Source organism: Ictalurus furcatus, chromosome 17 (assembly GCF_023375685.1).
Source record: "Ictalurus furcatus strain D&B chromosome 17, Billie_1.0, whole genome shotgun sequence".
NCBI classification, from domain to species: domain Eukaryota; kingdom Metazoa; phylum Chordata; class Actinopteri; order Siluriformes; family Ictaluridae; genus Ictalurus; species Ictalurus furcatus.
The window spans coordinates 5,675,897-5,687,987 of record NC_071271.1 but is presented as its reverse complement, the minus strand read 5'-3'; the positions used below and the strand labels follow the sequence as shown (position 1 = coordinate 5,687,987).

Genomic DNA, 12,091 nt, shown 5'->3' with positions numbered 1-12,091 from the left:
TCTTTTTCCTAATATGGATCATTTTTATGTTAGTCTACTTTTAATTAGGACTCTTTATTGTTTAAGATATTTAAAAATAAATATTTTATGCTTGTTTATTTATCAATTAACTAACAGGATTTCTCATTGCTATTATTTTAATTCAATTAACAGTGACCATGAGCAGAGAGCTTACATTTAACTGTTTATGATAGACCTCCTGATTAAAGCTTAAACAATAAAAAGATTGGTATCTGGATCGGTTTCGGTTGATCAAGATGACTAGAAATCGGTATCGGTCGTAAAAATCCTGATCGGAGCGTCAGTAATGAATACCGTTAAACTAAAGCGCTGTGCATCTGACGGGTAAATGAACTCACCCAATCACATCCTATATGAGATTATTCAGATATATACACAATATATGCAGAGTGGTTCGAGAACTGACTCCAGCCCAGAACCATGACAGTGGAAAATGTCTAATAGTGGAGCTTTAAATATATTTAAGAGGAGCTGACTTCAAAGACTGAGCATTGAGGTTTATTGTATTTGTTTACAAGGTGGAACAGGTTAACGGTTGTTGTTTTTTGTTTTTTGCATACAGTCTAAAATCAACTGAAAATATTAAATTTAGTTTATCAGAAGGTAAATTAATGTGTCATGGCTCACACAATGTTCCTAAATTCTGTCATAATTGACCAGCTCAAGTTTTCTCATGCCTACTTGTCCGTTATATTGTGGCATGTTAACGTTATCATCTCTTTAAAAAATAAAAATAAATAAATAAATCTACACTTCAACCGTACTCCTAAATTTTTGTAATTAGGAGCACAAGTGCTCCTAAAAGAAATTGTTACCGTAGAGCCCTGGACTCTTATAAGCTTGCACAAGGTCCCAATGCAGGTGCTTTCAGGGCAGAATTATTAACAAGACTCTTACACTCCCCACCTTACTCATTTCTGTGTTTAATCCGCCATAACCTCTAAAGTTAATATTCTATATTATAGTATAATATCTAGTATAATTATAGTATAATGTTCTCATATGAAATCCTGACCCTTTGATGGTCTCATCGTATCATCCAGTATCATGTCTACCCATAGAAACTCAAATAATTGGAAAATTTGTAGCTAAAAGTTTTGTTTTTTTTTAATATGCACAAATACAGATCAAAGTAGTTTGTCGGATCCACATGTGTGTTTATGTTTATATACTTCTAATGTTTGCTATCTGGTAGAGCGAACATGCAGCAGAGACAGTTATCATTTCACTACATGCTTTGAATAAGTCTTTGATCAAGTCTTTGATCACATAGAACAGTCAGTATTGATGTGTAACCAGGAGTAATTTGAAATTCAAGCCATAACTTATGAAATGTACACAGATAATATATTCACATCCCTTGCCTCGGTCATCACTAACCAAAATGTCTCCCCCTCTTTTTAGGTGCAAAAGGAAACACAATAGATTTGCCCCCTTTCTCCGATCCTGATTGCTATACTATAGAACCACTAGCAATTTATTATAGGACAGAATCCTGAGAACCTAAGAGACCTATACATACTAATGGCACTTGGCATCACATTTCTCTGTATGCAGATGATGTAATTCTGTATACTTTCAGCTCACTGACATCAGTAACTCTAAAGTACCAATTTAATAGTATTAGTTCATTTAGAGGATATATTGTTCTTATTCTTATACAATACTAACAAAACAAGTGTTCTTAGGATTCTTCTTCAACAAGACTATAATTTGTAGATTGATCCACTACTTTGTGTTTTATTTCTTTTCCCAAACGGACACTTTAAAGTCATGTACTTATATCTGCACAGTCACAGTTGAATGTGTGTATTTAAAGAGCATCTATTATGGTGTTGAAACGTGCCTAATTTTGTTTTAAAGGTCTCATACAATAGATTTACATGCATCTGAGGTCAAAAAACACTTAGTGAGTTAGCCGGTTAGCAGAGGCCTACAGCTAACAAACAGCATGCATGTACACAACAATATCCGTTTGAGTCTGAGTCCAATAGCGATACATCAGAAGATCAACCCGAACCACGATCACAAACACGACGTTTGAACAGGACGTTTCTCAGTGCTATGTTTACATGTAGTTTCACAATAACGTGAGTTAGCCGGTTAGCAGTGGCTAACAGCTAACAGCTGTGCACTGGCTTTACACGTATACAACACAAAACCATGCATTTGGAACACTTGGTAGAAAATATATACATAAATAATTAGTCATACTTACAGGTTGTGATCCAGAAGCGAAAGATGGTCCAAATAAAGTGGGTACTGGTGACAACAGTAATCTAAATCTTTCAGAGCAACTATAGCTGTGGTGTTTGAGGGCGGGTCAAAGCTGTTTGCGAGCAGCCAATGAAGACCAGAGGTGGGGCTTTTTGTTACAAACCTACGTAGGTTAGTACAGGAAGTATGTCTGGAATCATTAACGACTCATTTCAGCTGTTCAGAATCGGTTCTTTATTTTGGGAGTCAATAGCTCAGTTTGTCGTGCGCTTTGATTATTGAAACTTTGCAGACGTTTTACATTCACAAACAGCTCTATAACACACTACATGAAATGTAATATTTGGAAAACCATAATAGATGCACTTTAAGGAATACACGTGTGTTACATGCCATGCGCCATGTTACACAATCATAAACTCTATTATTTAAATTATGGGCATACACTACATAGTATAGAATAAGAAGTGTATTGATTTAAAAAAAGTTTTTTAGTAAGAAATAATATGGACAATGGCATAAAAATAACTACCAAAAAAATGCAGTAAAACCTGCTATATTACCACGGTTCCCCTTCTCAGGTAGTACTCTGTAGCCTTCCAATAGCACCCCTTTCCTGAAAACCTTCAGCTTCAGCCTGAATGAGACGGTGAAATGTTCCAAAATGTTTCCTATATGTAACGATCATACCTTTATTCATGATTCAAATGATAATGTCTTCTTGTGCTGGAATAATTACTCAGTTGGTCCAAAATAAATAAATAGTTTAAACATGTTTTTTTTTTTTTTTTAACAAACCGTATAAGACCAGTTGTTTTTAGCTGCAGCATTTAGCTACTCACTTTCACTGCAACAAGCCATTCATGATAAGTGTCTCAAATACCTGGTTTTTAAACTATGCAGACTTGTGGACACAAAGCATCACTATAGGTTCACCATATTTTTTTTTATGTCCAGACTTGGAGGAGGGTTTAGGACACCATGTGGGACATGGCCAAAAAGCAGCCTTCAATTTTATTGAATTATAATTATAAAATGATGATCTAATTATATTATTGTACCACAATATGGAATGCCTCGCAGAAGGTATATATGCAGTTTATGCATTTATTTTTTAAAATAATTTTTAAGCTGTATTAAAATGAATGCTATTTATTTCACACCCACTTTGGTTTAGCTGACTGGTTAATGGCATATTACTGTGGTGACCAGTGTAAAGACATCAGGGAAATACACTCACATACACTAGACAACCATTTGGTGTGATGTGGGAATTTTCCTGCCCTTTTGTGTTTCTGCATGACAGAACAAACACTAGGCTATATTTAGCCTTTATGAGGTCACAGTGTGGAAAATATAAGACAGAGAACTGCCAAATAGTCCTGGGCTTTCAGGTACAGTATCCCATAGGGGTGTAATGATACCTCGTGACATGATTCATTCTAATGTAAAATTTGATGATGTACATCATGGGAATGTGCGATTCACATCATGTAATCATGTATGTACACCGATCAGCCATAACATTAAAAACTATTGACAGGTGAAGTGAATAACATTGATTATCTCATTCAATGGCACCTGTCAAGGGGTGGGATATATTATGCAACAAGTGAAGTAAGGGTCTGACTTTGACAAGGGAGAAATTTGTGATGTTTAGACGACTGGGTCAGAGCATCTCCAAAACGGCAGGTCTTGTGGGGTGTTCCAGGTGTGCTCCAGATGTGCAGTGTTTAGTACCTATCAAATGTGCTTTTTTTTTTGTTTTTAATAAATTTGCAAAGATTTCACACAAACTTCTTTCACGTTGTCATTATGGGGTATTGTTTGTAGAATGTTGAGGAAAATAATGAATTTAATCCATTTTGGAATAAAGCTGTAACATAACAAAATGTGGAAAAAGTGAAGCGCTGTGAATACTTTCCGGATGCACTGTACACCAAACCCTCAAACAACTCACAGGCACAGTTATGAATTCATGATGGATTAGAGAGCCATCTAACTTGTTCACTACCCAGGGCTGACTTTCAAAAACAAAGCATCCCTTTCAGTTCATGAGACTGGAAACACAAGAGGGTGTGGAGGAAAGGAATAAAGGGCACTAAAAGATCACTCGTTTTTGAAATGGGCTTCTGTCAATTAGTAATCTAAAGCAAGCGGTCCTATTGCACAGGACCATCACTGTACTACCTTTTTATACAGAAACAGGGCTGACTCCACTGCCAGCAAGTCTAGTCCTTCTTATTAATCTCAAATACCTTTAACAAATACTTGCATTTACTCAAAAAAAAAAAAAAATAAAAAATACTCAAACAAAAAAAAAAAACTATTTCAGACACTTTCTGTGACCGTGACCCTGTTTGGATCAATTCCAAAATCAAATAAGTTCACCTCCTGATTACAATGATAATTTCATATAAACCCTACCAGCATTCAACTACTCACTCTTGACCTATCGCACTAACGAGAATCTAGGATGGATGGACGGATACATGGAGAACCCAAAATATAATTTCTCCACCACCTAGTGGCAGAAGCATAAAGAAGAAGACAAATCCTTTATTTGTCACATATACACTACAGCACAGTGAAATTCTTTTTCCTCATATCTCAGCTTGTTAGGAAGCTGGGGTCAGAGATGATACAGTACCCCTGGAGCAGCTAGAGTTAACGGCCTTGCTTAAGGGCCCAAGAGTGGTAGCTTCTTGGTACTGGGGCTTGACCTTCTGATTAGTAACCCAGACCCTTAAACATTGAGCCACCACTGCCCTTAAAAAGATTTTTAAAAAGATTTCAAAAGGAAGAACAATTAAAGGAATTGGTGGACAAACGTGGAAATAACAAGGTTGGAAGGCTTAAAAAAAAAAAAAAAAAAAAAAAAAAAACACTCACTGGTCACTTTATTAGGAACACCGGTAGAGCTGCTCATTCACGCAATTATCCAATCAGCCTATCATGTGGCAGCAGCGCAATAAATACAGTAAAATCGTGCAGATACAGGTCAAGGACTTAAGTTGAAAGGCTACAGTAACTGAACACACAGACTCCTGAGTAGCAGGACAGAAAAGAGTTCACCCTATCATTAGGGACTGTGAGTTCAAATCCTGACAATGATCTATGAACGTTACAGTGAGTTCAGCTGGGCGGGGGGCGAGGGGGCATTCATCCATAACAATGCAAGTTCCTTTTTCAAGCGCTGTTCCACTTCCTGTTAATAGGCACACGAGTGCGTATTTCCTTGCATATTCAAATAGTTGACATTTATTCAAACTGACAAATGCAGCTGCAAACACGGTTGTGCCATGCAAAGTTGCTCTGAACTAATGCAGACAAGAACAAGATAGATCAAACTTAAGTTATACGCAGACACGCTGTGGTGCACTGTTACCAGAAATCAGGGCAGCAAGGTCATTGCCAAAACAATTTGTGGCCTTCTCGCTATTTACATGCTCCGGAGTTATCTGTAAACCAGTGTGAATTGTACAGAACATTAAAATACATCATAATCTTACGTTTTTGACTGAAGGGGTAATTTAGAGAGAACATTTAACCTAAATAGAGGCCAGCATGAGGATCAGAGAGGATCCCATACCAGCCAATGCAATATAGAGAATATCAACAGAAGGAATTAAAAACCAAAAATAGAAGGAAATATTTAAACAAATCAAAAACTTATCAAATAATGTAACACGAGCAAGAGCTCTGATGTACTGAATATCTGTGATTCAGGCCTCAGGCGATCAAAACCGTTATGATTTTCAATACAGAAAAAAAAAACATGATTGCTAGTATGCTATTGCTTTTATACAACAGTTCTATAAACAAGAAATTAATATCAACTAACTGACATATCGGACACGGTATGGCCAAATGTTTAGTTTATTTTGCAGCATAATCGAAAAAAGTTCCCAAAGAAGCCACAGCTGGAAAGACTGTTTACAAACGCTGACTAACAGCCCGTAGTAACTGCAGTAATGGGTTCAGTGTAATGAACTGTTGCTAGAATTGCATGTAGTGATATATCAGCACTCATGGAAATGGCAAGAGTGGAAAGTGTTGTATAATTAAATTTAGGTTGCAGTTGAAACAGTATGGTCACTATCGAAATGTGCTTTTTTTTTTCTCTCTTTTGTAAAGAAAATAGTTTTTACATGTTAAAGCTATAATTAAATCAGATTTATGACTGATTGTATGAAGGTAAATTTGATATATTCAACATTTAACAAAGGAAAATGTGATACATTTTATAATAGTTACATCAATTATTATAATAAAATGATTATGTATGGTAGCACCTGAGTAATGGAACTGTGAATATATCAATAGCGCACAAAACTAGGAAAATGTCCGCCAAGGCCACATTCTCAGAGCCAGCTGCTGATTCACTCCTGGACTGCACTACTCACAAAAATATTACATCAACAGCGTGAGCGGCCAGTGATGTTCATTCTGACCTCCTCGAACTGTTTATTCTGTTACTCTTCTTCACTGACTTTTATTTCCTGTTGTGACTTCACCTTCTGTTTTAACTATTCGGGTTTGGATGCCTTGTCTGGAAGTTCAGCAAGATTAAATTAACTTTGGTGTTTTTTTCTGGTTTATGTCTTCACAGGATCTTATCATACACATGCGTTTCGCTGTCTTGTATCAGAATTGCTCTGCTGTTTGTGGTTTTCTCATGACGGTTTTTAAGACAGTGACGTCTGAGGGATCGGCGATCACACACATTCAGAAGTGGTTTTCGACCTCGCCCTTTACGCACTGAGATTTGACCGGATTCCTTGAATCTTTTAATTGTAGTGTGTACTGTAGAAGGTGAAATGCCCCAAATCCTACCGATTTGCCTTTGGGGAATGTTCTTCTCAAAGTGTTGGATTATTCTCTGACGCACATGTTGGCAGATTGTTGAGCCTCGACCCATACTTGCTCTTGAAGGACTAGGCCTTTTTTTTTTTTGGAGGTTCCTTATATACTATGATTAGACGATTGCCTTGCCTGTTTCACATCACCTTCTTATTTCAACTTCTCACATCGCTATTAGTCGTAAATTGCCCTTGTCCCAACTTTTTTGGAACGTGTTGCATGCATCAATTTCAAAATAAACGTTTACCTTCAAAAAACTATGCAGTTGATTAGATAACATCAAATACCTTGTCTTTATATGTTTTTTGTTTAAATACAAGACAAAGTACATTTAAAAATCACTCCTCTGTGTATTTATTAGCATTTTACATACTGTCCCAACTTTTTCATAATTGGGGTTGTAATTTTACGTGTGTGTGTGTGTGTATATATATATATATATATATATATATATATATATATATATATATATATATATATATATATATATGGGCAGGACATTCCTCTGGAAGGATCAATTTAGGGTCAATGGCATAGGGGGTGCTTCTCATTTCTTTAATTTCTTTCTTTTAATTTACTTCTTGCATCGTAAGTCCTCCCTCAGAATACATGGGGGAAGGATACAAGGAAACGGTGTCAGATTTTGTGTCAAACATTGCTCACTGAAACGTCACTTCAAAGCATTGTTACTATTGATTGCCCAAATGTATCGTATGAAAAGAGATCAATATAATCAGCTGCTATAATGAAATCATTATGCCATGTCTAAATATAGGGAACCTTCATGGGAAGAATTATTGTATTTTGAATTGAATAATGGTACTTTCTCTTACTGTATGTACTGCAATTTTAGATTTATACATGAGTTGACTCCTGTAATTTTTTGACTAGTTTTAGTCTCCGCCTACATAAATAACAACAACAACAACAACAAGCTCTTTGGAAGCCAGGAAGAAAAAAAGCTTTTCCTAAGAGCATCCCAAAAAAATGCAACACCAGAACTTTCCAAGCGTCATTTTACAGTAAGTAAAACTGGTCTTGAATCAAGGAAAAGCCCCCATATCCACTGTAACAGCGTTGGAGCTGTATTGTGGCAGGTAGTATATGGCATTATCAGTTTTGGATATTTAACCCAAAACCTGATTGCCTTTGCCAGGAGGTTCAGACTTGACAATAAATAGAGCTTTCAACAAGATGATCAGTCCACACAGTTAAACCTAAAAATATGGAGCAAATAATGAAAAAAAAAAAAGAACAAAGAGCTTGAAATTTTCAAGCTGTAGTCTGAGACTGGAAAGTGTTTTCCAATTGTGTTAGGCATTACAGGAATAGACTCAGTGTTGCTATCCTCGCTAGGATAGGCTTTCCCTTATTTCAGTTCCATACCACGTACAGCTAATAATATAGCTGTTTGAGTCACATCAGCCTCTTGTATGTTTTGTACATGTAGTATAGAGCACATGACTAACAATTTTCATACTCGTCAAACTCTTTAGTGAGGCCCTCATCCCCTGTGGATATGGGCTTAATCATCCTGGAAAGAAACAGTCCCTTCAGGTTAAACGTGATCAGTTAGAATAACCGTAGTGATTTGCAGTGACCCTTCCCTTTAAGAGTTTAAATGGACCCGCAACCATGCCATGCTACAACACCCCCCCCCCCCCACCAATATAGTGTAGACTGATTCAGCAGACTATATTACATATTCTACACATATTTGTAGACCAGTGACAATGCAGCACTGAACTCCTATACACCACGACCCTAACAGTCAACTGTTCCTCACATATCGCACTAACGCACAAGCATTATGCATAATGTGTGCTTTTGACTACAATTTCCATCCCTATCTATAGAAAGTGGCTCTCATAGATCTAAATGCTGATTTCTCCTTTAAACCTCAACTGAAACACTAGCCAGTTGAAAAGGCTTTGAGAATGAGGCTCCTACCCTTTGTGCCCCAATAATAAGCCTCTTTTCAAAGTCATTACGTTTCTCCACTGATTTCCTCAGCTTTTTCCTGTACAGACGCCAAAAATAACAAATGAAGTTTTCATTTATTCAAGCCTATATAATCAAATCAAAGAAAGATCTACCCTTAACTTAGCTCAGTGACATATAACTTGTCCCAAGACTTTTAATAGTGTTTTAGAAGAGACATGACTGCCGAGGTTACACCATACCTGGTATTACTAAAAAAATAAAATAAAAAATTAATTATTAAAAAAGGTAATTTGTGAACATGGTTATTTATTTTTTTTAAATCTACAAATTGAAAAAATTGTAAAGAATTTTAAAGATGGGATACTAATTAGTTTTGAATTAAACATATACCTTTCTATGTATTTTATTATAGCAAATGCTAGTAATTAAAACAAAAGAGGCACAAACGTACATCTAAATAATAATACAAAGAGAAGTGTGTGCTACATATGCTGGCAGCCCAATGGAAAAATATCAGTGGAACACAGGGAGCTCTTTGAATCGAGTCAGAAGGCCCTTTGTTTCTGCTAGTGCGCTGGAGTGCAGACAAAACAAAAACAAATCGAACAAATCTAATTAGACGCAGGATTACAATCGGTTTTTGTTCGGTTAAAGAAAACAAGCAACTTGCTTCATTTAAAATGTCTTTGCTGCTACAGGGGACACTGAAGATGAATGGTCTGAATGTTCAGAATCAAAACATAGAAGAATCAAAACAACTATTCTTAAAAAAAAAAAGTGTGAAAATGTGAGAACAGCCACAAGGCAAATTCATTTAAAGCTTGCATCCAGGTGAAACAATTTTTCATCTATGTTGAAGCATTATTTTATATATTCAAACCCATTCACTGTAATATGAACATCTCTAAATAACATAAATGGGGGGGGCGGAAGAGGCTCTCTTTCAAGGCAGACACTTGACAACTAGGTGACAATCTTTAAAAAGCATGTAAAAAGTTTGGGTGATGAATAAGAATATACTTGCAACCATATATTTGGAACTCACCTTTTGGTCCACGATGGAGCAGGCGATCTGTTTGACATATGTAAGATCCGCTGTTTGGGGCAGAAGCACCGACTCTCGTGTCAGTCCTATCTGGATAATGAAAGACACTCCGGCTGTTGGGGGAGGTATGACAGACATATTGGTGCCACTGGGCCCTTGGGAAAGCCCTGTCTCCACAGCAGGGAAACCTGGTGTAGAGACAGCAGGCAGTGAAACTGGTGTGGCATGCTGCGTCACCACTGACCCAGGGGGAGAAGAACCGCCTGTAGGGAAGAATACCTGAGATAGGGGTGCTGAGGACATTACAGGGCTGCTATTGGCCATCCTGAAATGTTAAAGCCAGTCAAATAGTGGAGCAAGACCAAGGGGCGTGAAGGAGCAAGAAGTACACAGACAGGCCAACACCGTTCACTCGCTCAAACTGTTTGTGTAGCTCTCCATACACGACAGGAACAAAATATATGTATACATAAAAAGGCTGTCCTGTAGCGTCTTCTGCGTTCGTCACCAAATGCTTTTCATTTCATAAAGTAGGGAGATCAGGAAGATAGACAACTAAACTTAGCTTCTACACAGAGAGCCTGCCTCCTCCTTCTCTCCCTAAGGCTCCCCCTACCTCTTCCTGTCCTGCTCTTCTCAAGTTGCTCCGAGAAGTAGAAAGTCCAAACTTCAGCAGGAAACTCCCATTGGGGGGGGGGGGGGGAGGAAAAAAAGTACAACAAAGATTAAATGGGGGGGGGGAAAAAGAAACGTCGCATAACCTTGTCCAAACAAGATGGCTTCCTAATACAGGAAATACTGAAGGCAAGAGAGAACGCCTGGTTAAGCTTGCTTTGCAAGTTGAGCCGTTTCGGTTTCTTGTCGAGTTGAGCTAAACAGTACAGTCTTGTGGATTTGTAGACACTCCCTCTCTTGTCTCCACCTCAAACTTTCTATGCTTGCCTGAAGAGGAAGTGAACTGACAGACACTGCCCTCAGCCAATTGGCTGGAGTAGGAGTTATAAAGGGTTCTTTCTTTTTCCTTACAGCCTCATCTGCCCCTCCTTCTCTTGAAACTCATTTGTTTTTTTTGTTTTTTTTTTGTTTTTTTTTAACTCCCCCACCCTGGAAAAGGCCTGCCCTTCTGTATTTATCTTGGGACACGAAAAACAATTTATTCTCTATCCAGAACAGTTTCATTGCTAGTGTTTGTACCTCCCTCTCCGTATCCTGGTGCCTGTGTAACCACATGTTAGCATTCTTCTGTATTCAGAATGTGGACAGTTAAGTCAATGTGACAGAGAGAAGAGAACTCCACATTGTTGTTGCTGTCATAGGATAGGAATCAGCTCAGAAACGATACACAATATGCAACGTGAATGCACGAATAAAGTGCAAGTTATTTTGAGAAATACTGTTTAGGGCTTATTAAACAGGATTATAAAATCATTTCACTTCTATAGCTATATGCTATAAAGCCATGCAGTGCTAAGTGTGTAAAAAGGAACTTGAGTATTAGCATGATTAAAAGTTTTAAGTATCAAACTGAAGTTATCTACTGTGCAGTACTGGAGACTCGATGGTAAAATGTCCTTAGCAATTGCTGACGTAATGGAATAGCTTTAAACAGAAAGAACCTTTTTATTTCCTTTGTTAGATGGTATGTAATTAATGAAAATACGGTTCCTTTAATTGGTTTAAAAACCGTTACGATCAGGAGAGGGGTACAAAAGAATTTCCAAAACATTAGATGTACCATGAAACACCATGAAGGCGAAATTGGTCAAATCTTTCCCCAAAATACTGAGCGCTGTATTAGAAGCAAAAGGTGATTTACCAAAGTATTCATTAACACCAGGTTATTTTCCTAAAACGCTTCTATACGTTTGTTACTTAAATTGAATCGGTTGCTGTTTTCACACTGTGCTGGGAATGTGATTCATTCATTCTGAGCATATTCACACGGTCCATTATAAAAGGGTGTGCATACTTACACAACCCGGTTATTGTACGTTTTCTTTT

At 37.3% G+C, this 12,091-nt stretch overlaps 1 protein-coding gene across 1 annotated transcript in view; it reads right to left on the bottom strand.

Moving 5' to 3' along the window:
• Positions 1-11,330, bottom strand: part of prkd2 (protein kinase D2) — a 34,028-nt gene extending 22,698 nt beyond the window's left edge. Inside the window, exon 1 of the mRNA XM_053647829.1 lies at positions 10,091-11,330. Coding sequence (XP_053503804.1) covers positions 10,091-10,414 — 324 coding nt within the window. The 5' untranslated portion in view covers positions 10,415-11,330. The remainder of the gene's footprint in view (positions 1-10,090) is intronic.
• Positions 11,331-12,091: the final 761 nt, after the last annotated feature.